General features: G+C 49.7%; 1 protein-coding gene across 2 annotated transcripts in view; it reads right to left on the reverse strand.

Moving 5' to 3' along the window:
- The window catches only part of PCSK6 (proprotein convertase subtilisin/kexin type 6), a 181,271-nt gene that overhangs the window by 54,011 nt on the left and 106,374 nt on the right, over positions 1–20,886 (reverse strand). For both annotated transcript variants that reach the window (XM_078078969.1, XM_078078968.1), the window contains exons 9-12: positions 20,558–20,658; positions 15,937–16,040; positions 14,111–14,228; positions 3,828–4,016 (exon numbers count right to left, since the gene is read on the reverse strand). In XM_078078969.1, the coding sequence (XP_077935095.1) occupies positions 3,828–4,016; positions 14,111–14,228; positions 15,937–16,040; positions 20,558–20,658 (512 nt within the window). The remainder of the gene's footprint in view (positions 1–3,827; positions 4,017–14,110; positions 14,229–15,936; positions 16,041–20,557; positions 20,659–20,886) is intronic.

The raw sequence follows: 20,886 nt of genomic DNA on the forward strand, positions 1-20,886 counted from the left end.
CTCAGGGTGAGAACACAAAAGGGTCGGGAAAGGAGTGGTGGGTAGGGGGCCGGGTCCGAGGAGGGCTGTCTCCCGCCTCGGAATTACTCCTTGGGTGACCGCTACAATCATCCCTCTGAACACCACCTCAAGGGCAGCAGCTTTGAGAACGGAAGAAAAAGAGGCCTGGCCCTCAGCTGAGGTAAAAGCAGGTAACTGCTTTCAAACCTTTGCATGACGACCCAGCCCTGGCCAACAGCTTCCCCTCCATTATCCCATTGGGTCCCCCAAATATTCTGAGAGGCAGGCAGGCTGGCAGGACTCACTGTTGCCCAACAGGGACTCAGCCAGCGATGGTCTCCCTCCTGCCATCCTCATTTATAGACCGAGAGATCCCAAGTGTCGTGATTAGTGGCAGGTCCAACAGCCAGTAACCGGCAGAGCTGGGACTCCCTCGAGGGCATTCTGACCCCTGTCCTTGTTCTTTCCAGCACCGAGAAGTGTTTAAGACGTTACCAGAGAAGGCCTTCAAACCTACCCCCACACCCAAAATATTCCTTCAGAAGGTGTGTGATTCCTTCCTACCCCAGTAGGGATCCTCCAGAGCCCAGACACCAATGCCTGGGTGCACAAAAGCAGACGGAGGTTAGGCCACATGCCCCGGGGGCATCCCAAAGGAAGCCTTTCTAAAATGCTGGCCTGTGGAATGAATGAAACCTTCACATCTGTCATGGAGCCAGCTCTTGTGTGCTCTTCTCCAGAAGATACGAAGAAGGAAAAATGTGCCTGCGACTCTCCGGGGCTTAATGGAGTTTCAACAGGTGCATTTGGGGGAGATGACATAACTAATGGGCCTGGTTGTTTTCCAGTGTGTGCAGGAGGGACCCTGGGTGCAGCGTGGGGTTGGCGCAGCAGCTCCCTCCCCTCAGCCAGCCTCCCCCTCCGGGGTTCTGATAAGCCTCCATACCCCAAGGTCTTCCCAGACTGGGACTTCAGCCCAGATCCATTTTCTCTTGTTTGACTTGAGCAGGAAACAGGAAGCAACTCACGGACGCCCTCTTTCTTCCAATACCCAGTTCTTCTCCCTTCCCCTTCCTTCCCCATCTAACTTCGCATCTCTTGGAAGAGGGTCTTAATCTGAGGGCTCTTTGGCTCGTCAGAAGTTCAGATGCATGTTTTGTGTGATGTAAGATTGGATTCCTGATTTGGGTGTTCTCTGAACATCCAACGAACGTATAAACATGCTTATAGAGAGAATGTTCCCTGCGTGGAGAAGAGTGAGGGGAAGGGGCACACCCTGTCCTTTCTGCTAAGAAACTGCAAAGGTCAAGGCTGATTTTCACACACGATGCCAAGCCGAACACAACACACTCGGGACAGAACAAAGACAAACTGTCTTTTAAGGGCTGAAAGACTTAATGAATGTCCACTTAACTCTTCATGAAAAAAATATTGCTACCTGAAAAAGCTGCCAAATTGAGCGAGATGTGAAGGAAAGGTGAAGGTAATAGATCCCCAAATACACACGCTTGATATAATCACAAAATCTGTGCCTTGGAAAGAAAAAAACAAATTCCCAAGACGTAGAAGAGTGCCAAGTGGCCGCCAGGCAGGTTTAATGTGCTTGAGGGCGCAGGAACAGCAAATGGGTCGTCGTGAACCCAACGAACTTGGCAGGACCCACTCTCTCTCATCTGAGGGGCTCACGCTGGGCCTGAGCAGAATGGAGGTCGGAAAAACAGAGTGCAAGCAAGCCAGTGGGGGGAATGCTGGGGGGGCGGGGGGGCCTGGAAAGTTCTTCCAGGTTAGGTAGATGGATGGAAGCAGGACAGGACGGGAAGCCAGCTGCCCATGCCAGGTATTTTCTTCTGCATCATCATATCCAGTTCTTGTAGCAATCCTGCCTGCAACAGGAGTAAAGTGACATTTCCGGAGATGAGGGGTAAAGAGGGGAGAAATGGCTGCCTCCTGGGTGCCCTGCTGGGAAGTGAAGGAGCAGGGGTAGAAGCAGCTCGAGTCTCTGGGCTCCAAAGCCCATCTTTGGTCCTGGTCCTTGCAGGTCACAGCCGCCCCAACCTCGAGGCCTCACGGTGGCTCTCGGTCAACCCAGGTCACCCTCTGGTGCCTATACCCAGCTCCTGCCCCGAAGTCAGGGCTCACCACCTCGGATGCCTCCTTGTGTCCAGCCTGCAGCTCCAGGGAGGTGACCTCGCAGGAGCCCAGAGAAGCGGAGCCTTGCCTGGCCTCGGGTGCCTGAAGCCGACCCGCCTGTCTGCCCAGCTCCAGTCTGGAGTTCGCACGGGGCACGAGAGCCCGCAGCAGAGGACTTCCAATCTTCCAAGGAATGCTAGAAATCTAGACTTTTCTATGGAATCTCTCAAAGTCCCAGTAATAGTAATTTGCACCTCTGGTTGCAAAAGAGCATAACACTGTGGCTGACCAGCTGGTACTCTCAGGCTGCTCACGGCCTTGCTTGTCTCCTCCGGGCAGAGGCAGAGGGTGGCCCGGGCCTACCCCCAGCGGGGAGAGATGCCCCCTGTGGCTCTTGGGCTACGAGGGTGGAACCTAACCTGGTGGGGCCTGAGCCGGATGGCCAAGCCCTGGGAAGCCATGCAGCCAGGATCTGGTCTCAGGGCTGGTTCCGGGGCACCGACCACAAACTCAGTGCTGGCCCGCTGGGCGCTGCCTGTCAGCCCCCTCTGCAGCGGGGTACGGAGTGCAGGGCACAGCTCCCCACCCCTTCACACAAAGGCCGGCATCTGCCTGTCCTTGCAGCAGGCCAATCTCTCTGTCTTCTGCCAAGTAGGGGTGGGGTGGAAGGGGGCTAAGAAAAAGGGCAACTCCTGCCTGGCCCCGAACGGAGGCATTCTCGCGACCCCCATTTCTGAACCCTACAGCCGAACTCTGGCTGCCACCCCAGGCAGGTAACCCGACTGAGGCAAGCGGGCCCAGCGTGGGCAAGCAGGGAGTGGGGCCACAGCCCAGGGGACGGGGACGGGCCATCGCAGGGTACCTCCTGAGGTGGCGGGGGACACAGTTCGGTTGCCAGCTCTTTTTCAAGAGAAGCCAGAAATGCTCGCTTGTCCTGAAACCTCTCTCTTCCCTCCGCCTCTTATAAGGGAGCCGAAAAGAAGCCCCAATCCCTCTCCGCCTCCCCCCAGCTCCCACAAATCCCTTCACACCAGTGACCTGCTAGAGACACAAATGCATTAAAGCACTTCTCCTTGTTTCTGACCTCGTGGAAGAAGTGGCTCCATGACTTTCCATGAACTGTACGTGAAACCCCAGAATTCAGAGCCTGTTTCTTGGGCCTTCAGCTAAACAGGGACCCCCTCAGGCGCATGCATGAGAATCCTGCCCCAGAGCAGCCTCCGGGCGCCCCACGCAAGCCACGTCTCCCGCAGAGCGGAGCCTCCTGCCCGCAGAAGTTCAACCACGCTACATACAACTGGACAACCGTGCCGAAGCTTCGGGAGGCAAGGCAGTCCTCCTCCGATACGCGTTCTCACTTCAGATGCCGAATGAATATGAGAAAAATGATCTTCAGCGCACTTCTAAGAGCAATTAAGTCATAGCCAGGATTCCATAAATCTCTCCGTTAAACAAAGCAACCACAAACCCTTGTCACTCCTGCCGGGAAATGAAAGCTTTCCAGGACGGTGTTGAAGGCCAAGTTTCAGGTTGGGGGAGGGGGGGTGGTACGTGTGAACGTCACCAAGAGGGAGCTGCTGGAAGGAAGAACCAACCAGCCTGGGTGCCCCGCAGGGATGCTGTGACCTCGGGCTGGATGGGCCCTCCTGTTAAGCCCCAGCCCCTGCCCCAGCCCCGCTAGGCCAGCCTGGCCTTACCTCTTGGCCAATAGTTGAGACTTGGTTCCTGAGGGAGAAATGAGGTGGATCTGGAGGTCTCCCCGGCGCGGGTGGGAAATAGAGATGCGAGCCATCACGTGCTCCAGGTAGCCCACGCGCTGGTCTGAGTGGTCGGCACAGGCAGTGGTCAGGGCGGTGGTCCGAAGAGTCTGCACCACGGGGATGCTCCTGGAAGAGGAGGAAGGGGCTCAGGTCTCCACACCAGAGGCTCCAGGTCTCGCAGGGGGGCAGTGGATTCAGGCCCTCCCAGGGACCCCCAGGGACCCCCAGGGACAGCACCAGCCCCTCTTGGATGCTCCCATTGGAGCTATCTTGCCAGCCAGAAGATGTTTGCTGTTCTGGAACTTGCTTAGAGATTTAAAGAATGGCTTTGCATACAGACTCAGCTTACATACCCAGTGATCAGCCCCCTCAGGGCCCAGGAGCCGGCTTCTCTCTAAGTAGCCTCTGATCAGCTCATTGCCTCAACTGCTGGGGGTCAGCAAGGCTTTCAAACTTCAAACCCGACTACTTTGTTTCAAAGACTGGCCTTGATAATATAAGTCACAATGCTGAATAATAACAGCAAACATTTCCCGAGCGGACTGCATGCTGGGCACTAGACGTAGCATCAGTCTGAGAATTTACAAGGATTGATCCATTACATCCAGAAAGAGGTGACACACAGCTACCGAGAAGCAGAGCTGGGATATGAGGTCAAGTTCAAGCCTCCACCTCTGTGCCACACTGTCCCGCAAGGATGCTGGTGTGGATCCACATTTGTGTTCAAGATACCGAGGAAGAGGAGATCGACAAGGTACCCGGGGCCAGAGCTGGGCTCTTGTGCTAAATGCACCAGTCAAGGCCGCAGTGACTGGACCAGGGTCACAGAGGATGGACAGGATCTGGTCCCCTCCCTACTGTCATGCTGGAGACTAGGGTCCCCTCCCTCTCCTGTCCTCTGATGGGAATGGATGACAATTCTCTTAACAAAGTCAAGGCAGTGTTACCACATGGGACGGAATCTGAGGATAAGCATCAAGCCCCAATCGTTCACGAGTTAGTTCCACCAGAATCTTCTAACGCTCCCTGGAGGAGGTGGATACAAAGGCTGCACCCGCACCCAGGCTGGGCACTCCCGTCTATTCTGGGCCACCGCGGCTCGCCCTCACCACTTGCAAACTGAGCAAAGATCTCCCACCGCCCAGCAGCACATTAATTCCCCACTGCTCAGCCAGTGCTCGGTTTATTATGGGCAACGCTTTGCTCATTTCGCCTCGACTTTCCGCTCAGGAGGGGAGGCTTGAAGCATAGGCTCAGCATCTCTCAGGAATTACATCGCTTGGCTCTCCTGGGCCTGAGTCATAAAAAACAATCAAAACAGCTATAAACAGTGATGTAATTCCCTCGGAGACTCTGTAAATATTTGAAAACATGATTTGCATGCATCATAAATTGATTTAGAGATGCTGACTTCTTTCACTGCCTTCTCCCAAATTTTCCTGTCTGTGTTTACAGGTCAGCAGGCCCCCCACTGTGGCAGATGCAGAACCTTTCCTGGGCCCAAGAGGAAGATCAAGTTAAAGCAGAAACAAAAGCCATCACAAAGTTTTAAAAAACCTGCCCCATCCCTCTCACACCTTTGGCCAACGGGGAGGAACAATCACTGACCTAGAAATAGACCTGAAATCCCATCGAGGAATCCTTAATCTTAAGGATAAGGCACAGGATTTCAGAGAACAGGAACAGGGTAGGAGAAACCGCAACCCAACCCCACCCTCACCTGCCCACCTCCCTGTGGCTTGTGGTGTCGACATGGAGAGGAGAAAAAAAAAAAACATCTCAAGGAGTATTAAATACTCCGTGAGATTATTAAAAGCTTCTTGCATTTGACACTCTTATTCTTGCTAAGGGACTCTAGTTGCTAGGCCACCCCTGAGGTCAGAAAGCTTGGTTGGTCTAATGCACGGGGGCTGCCTCGCAGCTGTCCCGGGTGGGGGGGCTGGCTGGGGGTAAGCGGTCCACAGCTCCTTCGGGTGTTAAATTCTAGCCTGGTTAGATTTTCAAAGCTGAGACATTACCCCCAGCTGGGGGGCTAGGAGTCCCTTCCTCCAGGGAACAAGGCTAATTATAACAATTAGTTCTTATGAAATGGCACGGTTACAGGGCACCAGACCCCCTCATTTATGCAAGTTCTAGGGGAGGGTGGGGCCACTCAAGGACAGCGAGTTGTTACCCTCCTTACGTGCAGTTAGCCTTCCCCACATTTTATTTCTGCTCCCGTTGGAACAAATAACCTAATATTCCAAATCAGGAGATTTTCCATTTCCTTTAAAAAAGGGGGTGGGGGATGGGAAGAGACTTGAAAATGTTTCAGGATAGTCAAGCTGAAATTTTTCTGTTTTTCAGATAGAAACTCCAAGTAGAAGAGGGGAAGTCAAATATCAAAAGCCATTACTTTGTAAGGATTAACTCTTACCATCAACGGGGGGAAAAAAAGGAAGTTATTCCCCATCCTACAGTTATTTCAAAGATAACACAGAAAATGCAAGTTGACTCCAAAGCCAGTTTATTTTTTAGTTTAAACAACGTGTGGGGATTATCTTTGTCCCACGAACATGGCTAGGTTGTACTTTAACCATGAAAATTGACTGAGAAAGATCTTCAAGTTCCCAAAGTAACTAAAAATGTTGTGCTGTGATTAAATTTTGTAATTGTTGTCTGTGTATGCAAGGCCATCCTCCGAGGACCCTAAAGGACCCCAAGGGGTTAAAAAATCCCATAAGACCTACCTCCAGAACCAGTGATATTTAAACTATGGAGACTGCCCTACTTTGAACCGATCTCTGAGGACAGACTTGTCACTTCCTGTTGAACCACATTTCAGACTTAATTACTGATACTCCAGATGTTCCTCTTTCATCCTGAAGTCTCTTAAAACAGCTCCCTTCTCCTCAGGGGGTGGAGGGTTCCCAGCGACAGGCAGCCTTGACAATGACTTCCTAGTACCTCCAGACCACAACTCCTTCGACCTCCTACCTCTCTCCAATGTGTAACAGCATCTTGTATCTTGTAAATGTGTAGAAACAAGATCCCCATCTACTCAATCCAAGGCCCTCGCCAAATCACAAAGCTCAGACTCTTCTGACATCAGAGTGAAATCCAGAGCCAAAGATAAATATTTTCAAGGACGGGTTTTCCCTGCTCTCTGAAAATAGAGCGTTCCTATGAAAACTTTCTCAAGCTGAGAGCAAAGGCGTAAAGCAAAGAAGCAATTACCATTCATTTATATGGGGGGAAAAAAAAACAAACCTGTGTGAGCGTTCCCAGACCCCAAAAAGTAACCTCTGGCTTTCCTGATACCTTAGGACACATCCTGCTAACGGAGGCACAGAATAAATTGAGATAAAGCACAGATGCTCAAAGACACCGTTCAAAGCTCAGGCGGCTTGATGCTGAGGGGCTGAGTGTAGTTCCTGGGGATGAAGTTTGGGGGGCCCCCTCTCGCTGCTCAGGGCGCATCCTGCCTTTATCACACACAACTTGCTGTAAAACCCATGCTGAATGTTATTTTTGCTTTCTGTCCCCTTTTTGGGTAAAAGCAGAAATCCTCTTCCAATTTCTTCTAGGTACTAAGGCTTTTGTAAAAGCGAAGTGGTGTAAGGTGAACCTTCAGAAGTGCGAGATACCTACAAACCAAGTGGCCAGGAAAGCAAGGGGGGAGGGGGACCCGTAGCTTACCGGTGGAAACCCTCCACTGTTGCGCTTGTCTTTCTGCCCTGCCTGGGAACCCACGACAAGCCAGTATTTCTCACTCCCACCTTGAATACCTCTCTCCAGCTCAACTACGAGGGCAGATCCGTGCTCTGGCACAGAGCATTTCCAGGGTAATGTCACCTTCCCAAGCTGCAGGGCTGGGGGCGAGAGCAGCCCAGTTCCCCATTAGACAATTCTGAGATCCTGCCGAGTGGGACACCCACCAGAATCGGAAGGCAGGGGTGCCTTTCCCCCTGTTGTATTTGGTATCTGTGTTGGGGAGATGAGGCTGCTGCAGAGCCCAGGACCATTACAGTGGAAAGAACCAGAAGGTCAACCAGGAGACCCTTTCGCAGACCTTCTAAAGGGTAATGAGTGGAGTGGAGAGGGGTTAATTGGGACAGACTTGTTAAATGAAGCTGTATGAGAGCAACTCAGTCTGTTGGAGGACACAGAGTCATCTGAATGGGGACAGTAAGAAGCTTCAGAGTCACTTCTTAGATCTACATTCTAGGATGAACCTTCTTGATAGAATGGTCATAGAGTCTAGGGTAGATAGATTCTGTATACTTCTTATTCATATTCACTGACATTTAGGGTTTTCCTTAGATGAAACCCCTTTCTTTTTTTTTTTTTTTTTTTTAAAGATTTTATTTATTTATTTGACAGAGAGAGACACAGTGAGAGAGGGAACACAAGCAGGGGGAGTGGGAGAGGGAGAAGCAGGCTTCCCGCCGAGCAGGGAGCCCGATGCGGGGCTCGATCCCAGGACCCTGGGATCATGACCTGAGCCGAAGGCAGACGCTTTAACGACTGAGCCACCCAGGCGCCCCGATGAAACCCCTTTCGATCATGAAACCACAGTACATCATTTAGGCTAGAAATAATATTTAAAAAGAAAAGGAAGCTAATCCAGTACATTACTCAAGACATGCTGTTCATGATTAATTTGTAAGGTGTTTTAATACACAGTGTTTCAATTTATAGTGCTTATTTTTCTTCTGTGCAAAACCAGGAGCTCAATTAGCTGGCTCTAAACATCCCTTCCAGCCTGAGATTTGATCTGATGGGGAGTGAAAGAGACAATACGATATAGTCAATTCTCATTATTCACGATTCCATATTTGCAAATCCACCTAAATCAATACTTGCGGTGCTTTTGTGATCACTTGTGGATATATGCAGAACTGCGAAATATTTGAGTTGCCCGGTAAACATGTTCCCAGGTGAGGCCAAACAAGGTGACGCTCTGCCTTCTGGTTTCAGCTCTCATAGTGTGAACAAGTATCCTTCCTATGATCTATTTTTAATGCCATGTTTTTCACATTTTTCTTTCTTTTGTTGGTGGTTTCATTGCTTAAAATGGTCCCCAAGCATACTGCTGAGGAGCTGTCTGGTTTCCTAAGTGTCGGACAGCTGAGATGTGCCTTATAGAGAAAACACGTCTGCTGGATGAGTTTTGTTCAGACATGAGTTACAGCGCTATTACTGGCCTTATGGTCAATGATAATGAATCAGTAATATATATTAAATAAAATGCTTTTAAACCGAAACACACATAAAGCAAACTTACATATGGATCAGTTGACAAAAATGCTGTGACCGGAGGCTCGCAGGAACCTGACCCCGGATGTCCCCTAGCGGCGATGGTTCTGTATTTGCAAATTCGGTGTTTGTGGTGATGTCACAGAACATCACTACCGTGCATAACGAGAACTGGCTGTATTATTCAAATTCGAATAGGAATTTTTGAAGTATATTGCATTTATAATTTGGGGAAAACAGGTTTGTGGCAAAAAATAAGCTTGGCGGGGCAAAAGGGCTGTAGGAAAACAGGCGGCTTGCCAGCGTTCCCAGGCGTCTCCAGGCGTGGCAGGAAGCAGGACCAATATCAGGACCCAGGTATGGTCACCCCCCCAGGGCAGGACAGCAGAGCACGAGTTTTCTTAGGACACCCAGCCATGCCCTGCGTAAGAATGACACGGTGGAAGAAGCCAGAAGCAAGGGCCTCCCTCCTATGGTACCCAGGAGTGCACACCGTGAGATGTCCTGGAGAGAGTTGCCGGGTGGGGTGTGGGGGCAACCTCTACAGTGCAGACCGAGCCCAAAGGTAAGAGGGGGTTTTAGGTTTTAAAAAGATGCTAAACCAGGCTGTGTGAAGTTGGGCCCTTATGGGTGCCAGCCACACAGGTGTTCCCTATCGGGACACAGGAGCCATGTGGCCTTGCCCGCTTGCCTAGCTAAGCTGCTGCGGACAAGAGACCTGGGCCTGGCCTCTGGGGTGCTGGAAGCTGGTCAGGGCTGGAGGAACCTCCAAGTAGCCAGAGTCAAGGGGATGTCCTGTCCTCGGGGCCAGTGTGCCCAGCCGGCTGGGGATGCAGAGGGAAGACAGGGAAAGTGTCTCCTGGAGAATGTGCAGGTCACACTCCACTTGGTTGGGTCCTGCCTGAGTTCCCGTGATGTGTCCCTTCCCAGGGGAGGCAAGGTGGGCTCTGGAGAAAGACAGCCTGGGGTAGCAGCTCAGCCCTGCCGCCGCTCAGCCCCAGGCTACTCCTCGACTCTTCAGTTTCTTCAATATATAAATGGGGGGGAAAAATCGTTCCCAAACTTCACACCCTTGGTGGGTGTTTTGAATGTATGAGTACACAGAAAGTGCTGAGAACAATGTCTGGCCCATAGTAAGTATCTGATAGTCATTATCCATTATGCTTACCTATGTATTTATAAGTAGAGTTGTTATAAAGTGACCACCGCATGTGGTCTGGTTTAACGAAATTAATGTGGTTAATCCATAATTAATTCTTGAACATCTATAAATATACGGCCTGGCCTACAGATGATTCTTAACATTCAAAGCCTTCAGGACCGAAGTATATTTTGGGGTTGTGTGAGTTCTTTCAATGAAAGACCAACCACACTAAACTGTAAACTCTGTCTGGATGGTAACCTTCCAAAACCTACGAAAACTGAAGAGAACTAGATAAGGTCTTCCTGCTTGAAGAGACTCTGCTGTTGTTGCTGTCTTTCCAGCAGGGAGTAGAGAGTCAGGGATGTCAGAAAATGACTCATGGGAGGGGCACCTGGGTGGCTCAGTTGGTTAAGCGACTGCCTTCGGCTCAGGTCATGATCCTGGAGTCCCGAGATCGAGTCCCGCAGCAGGCTCCCTGCTGACCCTACCCGCTCTCATGCTCTCTCTCTTTCTCAAATAAATAAATAAAATAAAATAAAAAGAAAAAGAAAAAAGAAAATCTTTCCTGGGAGCCTGGATTTTTAAAGACACAAGGGAAGTGCCGGCTGGAAACATCCTAAGGGTCAACGAAGATATTTAATAACTGGGCCTTTTTTTTTTTTTTCATTCATAGGAATGATACTGATGTTGATTTTCTTTTTCACTTTGAGAAGGGTTCTAAAAGTATCAATTTTATCCTACTCTGACACACAGACGTAAATAATTTGGCACAGGCAATAGAAAGTTCTAAGTAGACTGAAATCCGTTTCTGCCCAAGACTAGGCAAGGATCTCTCCTACACGCCTTGGAATGTTACAAGGCATTCTCTTTTGCAAGAGTTACCTGCCAAGTTGCAGTGATCTCCCCCTTGCTGTTGCATTAAGATTTAGCATTCATGGACAGTGCCTATGATGCAAGGTGGGTGCCGGAGAGCTGGGCCAGACTCCATGGCCTCTGTTTTGGGGTCAGGGGGTGACAGGCCGTGAAGAGATGGCTCAGTGAGATCTGGCTGCACCTCGGAGCAAGGGGCCTGGCCCCTCTCGTTCCTCACCACCCCCACCCCTGTGGTCCCCTCTCTCCCCGCTTCTCCAGGCAGGCTCTCTAACCTTCTCCAGGCTCCAAGGGACTTCTAATTCTCTCAGGAGGAGGATCTAGACAGAAACAGGCTAAACTGCAAACCCCACAGTCCTTAGAAGTACAGTGTCTGGACTAGAAATGCTGACCCATTGCTCGGGGTCCTTATACGGCTTTTCTTCAAATTAAAGAGAATCAGTCCTACTTGTTTCCTGATGGGGCTCTTCTTGTCTGTCTGCAGCGGCAGCCCAACTTCCCTCCACTGTGGTCTTTCCTGTGCTGTTGGCCTTTTTGCCCCCTTTTAGCCTGAGTGTGACTCGGGTGGGGGTGGCATCGGACAGGACGGTCCAACAGAGGAACACCAACGGGGCCTGGGTGGTCATTCGGGGCCCAGTGGGTGCCACTGGGGCAGCAGGGGGGCTCTGCAGAGAGGGTGGCCCACGGATTCCTCCTGCAGTGGCCATGAAGACTATCGCCCTGAGCCATGACCTGTGCCAGGAGCAGAAGGCTGAAGGGCAGGAGAAGACGGAGAGATCACTACTCTTCGTTCCTGCCCTGGCATGTGACCACCAACACCCAGGTCCTCTGACTTAGCACCCCGGGTAGGACATTACTGTAGAAACGGCAGGTGTGGGCACGACCTCCTCTAGGACGTCCATCCTTGATGCTCCATGAACACAGTTCCCTGACCTTCATCACGCCAGGGTGGCCCTTCTCTGCTCCCCAAGAGGAAAGAGGTAAACGTATCACATATGTTACACATAGGTACACACGGGATGGCCACATAAAGAGGCTCTCTCTCTCTCTGTCTCTGTCTCTCTCAATCTCCCTGTCCCCCACTCTTTCTCTATCTGGAGGCCCTTACGTCCTTGGGAACAATCAAGCGTGCAGTGAAGCAAGTGCTTTGGGAGAGCGGGCTGGCCGAATATTCTAGAAAGAGCCTCAAACTGCTAAATGTAAAGATAAATTTGCTTCTGAAACAGAAGTCTGATTCATCCCCTCTGTTGGAATTTGCAGAGTCCTTTCTTCCCTCCAAGGACAGGAACAATGTCATACTGTATGTTACGGCCAGTTGCCTCAGCTGTCTAGACTCAGTGTGCTTTCACTTAAAAAACAAAATAAAATAAAAATAAAAACCACCCTTCGCCACCTAGGCACCACTCTACCATCTTAAAACTATTTCTGGCAGGAAAAGAATGCTTCATTCAGGAGCCGCCCTGATGGGGAGACCAGTGGAAGGGAGGCGGGCCTGGACGTGGTGGCCTCACGGGGCAGGACCCAGCTCCCAGGAGCCCAGCATCACCTTACCTGGAGTCTGATTCTCCATGTGCCGGGCATTTTCTGACAAGCAAAACAAAAGAAAGCAAAGGGCCTTCTTGATCTCAGAGAACATCGCACTTTCTTCTGAAATGACAGGCTAAGGCTCCCCGGAGAAGATGATGCTTGAAAATGTCAAGATGGAGATCTGCTGCCTGACTACCAGCCCGTCAGGCCCAGGAGGCCTCACCCAGCCGTCAGCCTTCATTAGCAGCAGGATGCAAATGTAGTTTTTCAAAAGCGCCATCCCTGGCTACTCATACAACAAACAATTTCTGAATTCCTACCGCAGGGCCAGGTGGCAGCGAGAAACATTTTTCTCAACATTGCATGGCAAAAGAACATATTATAAGAGGTAGATGCTTTCAAAAAGGAGGCAGTATCAAAGGGAGGGAGCTGCATTTGCTGATAAAGCAAGGGTCACTTTCAATCACGCCAACATTTCTTTTTCCAAACACACATTTTCCCAAAGGTAATAAATAGTTACAGCTAGGAAGGAAAAAAAAAAAAACCATTCCATTCTTTATCAGATATTGAGGCCTAGAGAAACACCATTCTCCTCCTTAAAAAGTATAGCGGCAATGGCAGAACTCAGAAGAAGAATCTGATGTCCTCTCCTAATGGAGTAGGGTTCCTGCTATCTGATTTACTTTGCAACTGTCTTTGTTTTTTAACAAAAATTTCAATGAACAAATGTGTCTGATTTAGAACAACTCACTACAAAGGGCGATGCTGGGAGTCCTAACTCTGGAAAAAGGAGAAGCCAGGGTCCTACAGCACACTGCTCAAGGCTTGTTAAAAAATCCTGGTGCTTAAACGTCAAGAAGGCTATTAAAGTCCAGATTCAAGAGACACAGAGGAGAAGTGCTCTGCACTTTGGATAATAAACCGCCTTCTGCATCGGGGAAGGGGCAGATGCCGCCTCTCTTGTTCACGGCTGATGGAATCACACTGGGGGCTCTTGGGACAAGAAGGGCTGGGCTGGAGCTAGGGCTCCCACCTGAAAGAAAGGACACTCATCACTGCTGCCCACTTCACCCCACTGGGCAGGCCTGATCGCCGATCCGGCCAGCTACGCTAAATATTCTGGGTAAGAATTTCCAGTACGAGGGACTATGGGGCATGTGACTCCCTACTATGGGGCGGTCTATAATTGACAGCAAAAGGCCTCAAAAGAGTCATGAGTTAAGGAGTGATTCTTTTCCAGCTCCAGAATCCATAAGAGAAAACACAGACACGTCTACACACATACTACCATGTGCACACAATGCCCCCCACCACGTGTGCCCACCAATGTGCACAGAAACGCATGTGTGAACACCCTTACACCTTACACTGTACCTTACAGCACAGTCAGCTCCGCACTGACATTCCTGAAAAGCCACCTGGTGCCTGAGCTGAGCCTCACCTGGGTCTCTTGTCTGTGGTGGCGACACACACGTGCTGGGCGGGCACTGCTGTCCACTTCTTCGCCTCCGTGACCAGGGCCTCTGCGTCCACCAGGCCGAATCCATACAGATGGCTGACTGGAAAGACAGAGCCTTCAGAAGCCCCTGCCCCCCAGGAATGGAGCAAGGCCCAGCTCTCGCACTCCGCTCGGCTCCCACGCAGGGCACCAGACCCACGGCTGCCACGGTCCTGGGACAGACCACCTGCACCACTCATGGCAGGGCAGGAACGCGGGCTACCTCCTGGAAAGCCCAGGCTGCAGCCCTTCTGAGGACTGCTCCAAGATCCCAGCTGCGTTAGCCTCCCCCAACCTGTACTCCTTCAGGTCAGGAGTGCGGCCCCCAAAACGTAGCTCATTTTGGTGCAGGGCCGGAAAAGAAGCATGGAGAGGGCCTAGTACTTTCTTTCTGAGAGACAGGGATGGGTTCCCTCCCCCACAGAAGGGACTTGTCGGCATTTGAAGCTCCTCGAATCATAGACCGGACTAGAGAAACAAAAACCTGAAACCCTTTGGTTCATGCGGCCATGATGTATAATAAACCAGAAAGCAAGGCCGGGCTCATCTTTTTTTTTTTTTTTACCATTTTCTTTGCCTGCTCAATTCCCAGGGCATTCTGGGAAAGTGGTATGGCTCAGAACTCAGACCGTGAGTGCTTGTGAGTTGGCCGGATCCAGTGTTTATTGGCCACGGCAGGAGAGTTTCAAAGTTTAATTTAAGAGGCAGGGTCAAGAACGAGATACAATCTATTTTCCTATTTAATTAGGCCAACCCTGAAATGTAGGTTAGCTCTTGTTATAGCACATGACTACCACCAACATTCTTGCAAGACAAGGATGCATTAGGCCTGATCAATGGCTTTCTTATTAAAAGGAGTGTCCCTTGGAACTTACAGTGACAACACTTGTCCTATATTTTACAGAGAGTAGTATCAGGCTCGGTGTCGAAATAGTTGGGCTTGAGCTTCAGAAGGGAATAAGAAGTCCCTCCCTAACATACCCGGGCCAAATGTAAATCTTTTTCAAGTATCTCTGGTAAGAAAGCAGGCAAACAAAGCCCGTGGCACAGTCCTATAATTATCTGCTCGAGAGGCCCCAAATACCTGGGTTACAAGCCCTGACTGTGGGTTGATTTCATGGAACCTAGGTCTGTCAGGCTGGGTTGGGGAAAGAAGCCTTGAGTTACTTCTATAACACAGAGAGAAATTTTATGGTTAGAAAATAACTTAAAACATAACTATCTCAGTGTCCTCATTGTACAGATAAGGAAACTGAGGGCCCGTTTCAAAATCATAGAGCTACTCAGGACTAAGAATGCAAGATGCCCTTAGGTGGCACACAAACAAACAGTATTTATCTTAACAGTCATGGATTTGTTTTGATGTGCATTAAAAAAAATAAAAATCTACCTCAAACCCGTGATTAAGTAGATATAATAAAGTTTCTTTTTAAAATATATTTCTTTATGTAAAAAAAAATGCAAGTCCATGTAAAGAGAACTATTACATCAATACTTGGTACAGGTGGTCTCTGGATGGCAAAAGTCGTGATGTTTAGGGAACCCTGAATTCTACTGATCTTAGGCTTTTTTCTTAATGTCAGTGTGAGGTTACTTTTCTTAATTCTCTAGCTACGTATTTCTCACTCTTGTGATTCTTTGAGGATTTGGAGATTCTTCTGGAGAAGCTCCTGGCACCCCTTTAATAGAGATTCCAGCAGGTCACCCAGTGGGCCCTCTGGGACAGGCTGTCCGGTGTCCGCCCAGCCCAATGGGAGCTGCCACCGCACCTTTATGACCGGCACCGTTGACTTTCCAATCATTGGCTTTCAGATGTGCCGGCCTGGATGTCTTTACCAGCAGATGCTGGACGTCCCTCCAGGTTAACTGGTTACTGCAACGACACAATGACAGACCAGTGAAGCCCAAGCCCTCACGGGTCAAAATGACGGCTGCCCAGGCCCATCGGTGGTGGTGTGTCAGGAGCCAGCCCTGAGTCGGGACTTGAGTGAGCCTTGCAGGCTCCATTCCTCAGCAAGGGTTTATTTCATAACCTCTTTGTAAACAATGGTTTCCAGGGATTAAATCCTAAGATAAAACAGTGCAGCGGGTGACCTAAAATCCATAGCGTTAAAAACCCAGCCCTGCTGCCAAGGTACCTGAGTGTGTCCAAGGGCTACCGAAGAAATTGTGGCAGGGGGAGAGGGACATCCTGATGTTTCTAAGTCCTGGGGGTTATTCTTCATCAGGATGAGCAAATGTTATGGTGCACGAAAGCATGCTTGAGCCTTCATCTGCCCAGACCCCACACCCCCCACTCCCTGCCCCTGGTGTGGACCCACCTGCTACCTATTGTAATTCAAGATTTTAGTAACTCTAAATTTCTAATACATTTGTTTTGGTGCAAAGTAGAAACGTTTCATTGAAAGAACACATGCCCACTAATAAAAATGCATAGATCAGAGTTTTGTGAGTCTAAGATACATTGTCCCGCCCCCCCCCCTTTTTTTAAACACCTCTGAAACCAGGATGCATCTTCTGATGATACTCTATCATAACCCCCTCTGTTCACAGCATCAAGACCAGGTCACAGACAGAGGCTGGAAGGACCTGCACTTGTCTCAGGTCTTGACCCTCCTCTTGACCCAGTGCCTGCCCCACCCCCACAGTGGTTACAACTGTCTTTCCAGGCACCCACTCTTTGTGTGTGTTTAAAAATATACATAAAGGGGGCACCTGGATGGCTCAATCTGTTAAGCATCTGCCTTTGGTTCAGGTTGTGATCTCAGGGTCCTGGGATCGAGCCTCATGTGGGGCTCCTTGCTCGGTGGGGAGCCTGCTTCTCCCTCTCTCTTTGCTGCTCCCCCTGCTTGTCCTCTCTCATTTTCTCTCTCACTTACTTGATCTCTCAAATAAATAAATAAAATCTTTAAAAATATATATGTATACGTAACAGAAAATTTACCACCTTAACCATTTTTCTGTGCACAGGGCAGAGCCATTAGGACCCGCACATGGTGGTATATTCATCACAAACCATCCATCTCCAGAACTTTTTCATCTTCCCCAAGTGGAACTCTGTCCCCATTAGACACTAACTGCCTGTTTCCCCCTGCCTCCAGCCCTTTGGCCACCACCATTCTGCTTTCTGTCTCTTTGAATGTAACAACTCTGGGAACCTCATATACATGGAATCACACAGTACGTGTCCTGCTGGGACTGGCTTGTTTCACTCAGCATGACGTCCGCCAGGTCCATCCACATTGTACGTAGCAGGTGTCAGAATTCCCTTCCTTTGTAAGGCTGAAGAATACGTCATGGCTTGTATGGACCACACTGTGTGTATCCATTCACTTACTGATGGGTCCTGGAGGTATCTCCTCCTTTTATGGTTAGAATAGATCCTAGGGCGCCTGGGTGGCTCAGTTGGTTAAGCGACTGCCTTCGGCTCAGGTCATGATCCTGGAGTCCCGGGATCGAGTCCCGCATCGGGCTCCCTGCTCTGCAGGGAGTCTGCTCCTCCCTCTGACCCTCCCCCCTCTCATGTGCTCTCTCTCTCATTCTCTCTCTCTCAAATAAATAAATAAAATCTTTAAAAAAAAAAAAAAAAAAAAAAGAATAGATCCTACAGTGGCTGCACCATGTCACGTTCCCACCTCTTTGCCTGTTGTCCACTGGGACCTCACCGTGGTTTGAGTCTTGGGGCACACACACATTCCTCCCTTGGGACTCACTCTCCAGGTGCTAGCCCTGCCCAGTCTTCTCTGATTGCTCCAGCATGTTCTTGCCTCTGTGCCAGTAACCTCACTGGCTTCCTGGCCACCTCCCCCCAACTGTGTCCATCAGTCCAGTTTCCAGGCCTTTGCTTGGCTTTCCTCCCCTTCCCTACTGCCCCTCCTGAGGGCCCATGGCCAACGTCATTGTTCAGGGGGGATTCTGAGGCCCCACATGGCCCAAGGCCTCGCCCTCTTGCGTATAGACACAGGCTTTAGAACTCAACCAGAGTAGATGGGGCTGCACCCCTTGTTTCCCGTGTGACCCGGCAAGTTACCGCGGGGCCTATCAAGGATGGCTCCAGCACAAGGTGCCAGGAAGCAGGAGCCGCAGAGCTCAGGACAGAGTGGGTAAAGAAAAGGAGAATGTTAGAAACTGTCTCATTATGAAGACATCCATTTTATTTTGGACTCTGGTAATAAAATCAGAAATATAGTTGTATGAGAAACATAGCTAAGAAATGGCATTGGAAATGTTTTTCAGCAAAGATGGGACTGATGGGAAATCCCAGGACGGCCACAAACCAGGACAACCTACGCACAGTTCGTACCCGCGAGGGTCTTTCTTCGTTTTTGTTACATGCTATCCACAGGCCCTCCCTGACCCCCGGAGACCTCCTCCACCCAGGACGATCTGGCTTTGCCGGGGTGCCTTTTACGGTACAAGTGAACAGAGTCTGAAGGCAATGCTAGGCTTAGGAGCACCAGGCCTGCTCCCTGGACACGTGCACTATCCCGGTCTCCAATCTCCTCACCTCAGGCCCGCAGGGGCCCTTGTTATAACCTGTCCCTTCCTTGGCCAGTCCTGCAGGTTTAAAGGCTCTGAGCTAACGCTGTTTTCAGACTAGCCACCTGTGAATTTATGAGGAGGAGCTAAAAGGGCGAGGACGATGACTACCAGAGTTTTCGTGTGTCCACAGGCCAAGTTTAATGGAACAAGCCAGCATGAAATGAAGCTTGCTTTCTATTTAGTTTTGACTAACAAAATTCCTTGCATGCTTCCAATAAGGGATGGAAGGAACTATAAAACAATGAATTGCTAAGTATGTGAATGCCACTTTCCACACAAGTAAGTAATTATTTAGAATTCTTTTTTTTTTTTTTTAAAGAGCCTCAGGACACAGAAGCCAACATTTTGGCCTGAAAATTAAAAAATATTTAGCTATTCCCTTGTTAAACTGGTAACGTTTGAGTTGTATGCTCTTTTGCCTTGGACAAACCAACATGCAAATATCCATAATTATAAGGATCGAAGCAACCCAAATAGGATTTTTTGAATCATTTAAAAACGTCAACGACAACAACGGACTACTTCAAATGGCGGGGCTGTTCTGAGCCCGTTTTGACGTCTAAACTAAATTTGTTTTCTCTCTTTTCTTTCTGACCCATCTGGACACTAACAACTCCAGAGTTTTTATTTGGCTTGTGACAGATAAAACATCACCACTGCCTTATCAGTTTATCAACTGAAGTTTATAAAGGGCACCTGTAGTGGCCCAAAGTGGGATTTTGGAGCGTGATGCAGAATGGGAGGGAGGCTTGGGGTTCTGGCTCCCCAGCTCTCTGTGGTCCTACAAAGGGCAGGAGACGGTGAGCTTTAAAAAGGAAAAAGAAGGGAAGGAGTCTCTTCATATCATTAAGGGTAGCCTTAAAAAGGAAGGAAATCCTGACCCATGCTATGTCGTGGATAAACCTTGAGGACACTGTGCTATGTGAGCCAGTCACAAAAAAACAAATCCTATGTGATTCCACTTACACGAGGTGCTTAGAGCAGTCAAACTCATAGAGACAAAAGGTGGACTGGTGATTGCCAGGACCTGGAGGAGGGGTTACAGGGAGTGTTATGGGCTGAATTGTGTCCTCCCAGATTCATATATTGAAGCCTTCGCCACCAGTCCTTCAGAATGTGACTGTATGTGGAGATAGGGTCTTTAAAGAGGTCATTAGGGTCACATGGGATCATTAATCCACTATGACCAGTGTCCTCATAAAAGGATCAAAGGTCAAAGGATCTAGACACACACATAGATAGAGGGTAGACTATATGAGGACACAGGGGGAGGGTGGCCATCTACAAACGAAGGAGAGAGGCCTCAGAGGACACCAACCCAGCTGACACCTTGATCTTAGACTTCCAGCCTCCAGAACTGTCAGATCATTCATTTCTGTTGTTTAAACTGCCCAGTCTGTGGTATTTTGTTATGACATCCCTAGCTGACCAGCACAGGGAGTTGCTGCTTACTGGGTATAGGATTTTAGTTTGGGATGATGAAAATGTTCCACAGATGGACGGTGGTGATGGTTACTCAAGGTGCATGTGCTTGATGAAATGTACATTTAAAAATGCTTAAAATGGGGCGGGGGGGGAGGCACCTGGGTAGCTCAGTCGGTTAAGCATCAGCCTTCGGCTCAGGTCGTGATCTCAGGGTCCTGGGATCGAGTCCCGCACCAGGCTCCCTGCTCAGCAGGGAGTCTCCTTCTCCCTTTCCCTCTGCCCCCACCGCTCATGTGCACTCTCTCTCTCAAATAGATAAATCTTTTAAAAAATTGGTTAAAATGGTCACCTTTATGTGTATTTTACTGTAATAAAAACATACAGAAAACAAAGGAAAAGAAGGGGAGGCAAGTGGGAACTTACTTTGCTTCTAAAGCCAAGGCAATGATCCCCGCCACCATGGGGGCTGAAACCGAGGTCCCCGTGTGGCCATCCGTGCAGCGCTGCCGCAGATCTGTGGTGACCTGGGGGACAGGGCGGCAAGAGGCGAAGTCGGCTCTCAAAAGATGTCAGAGGTTAGGGGCGCCTGGGTGGCTCAGTTGGTTAAGCATCTGCCTTCGGCTTAGGTCATGATCCCAGGGTCCTGGGATCAAGCCCCAAATTGGGCTCTCTGCTCAGCGGGGAGCCTGCTTCTCCCCTCCCTCTGATGCTCTCTCGCTCTCTTTCTCTCAAATAAATAAATAAATAAATAA

The sequence above is a fragment of the Halichoerus grypus genome, chromosome 8 (assembly GCF_964656455.1).
Source record: "Halichoerus grypus chromosome 8, mHalGry1.hap1.1, whole genome shotgun sequence".
Classification (NCBI taxonomy): Eukaryota; Metazoa; Chordata; class Mammalia; order Carnivora; family Phocidae; genus Halichoerus; species Halichoerus grypus.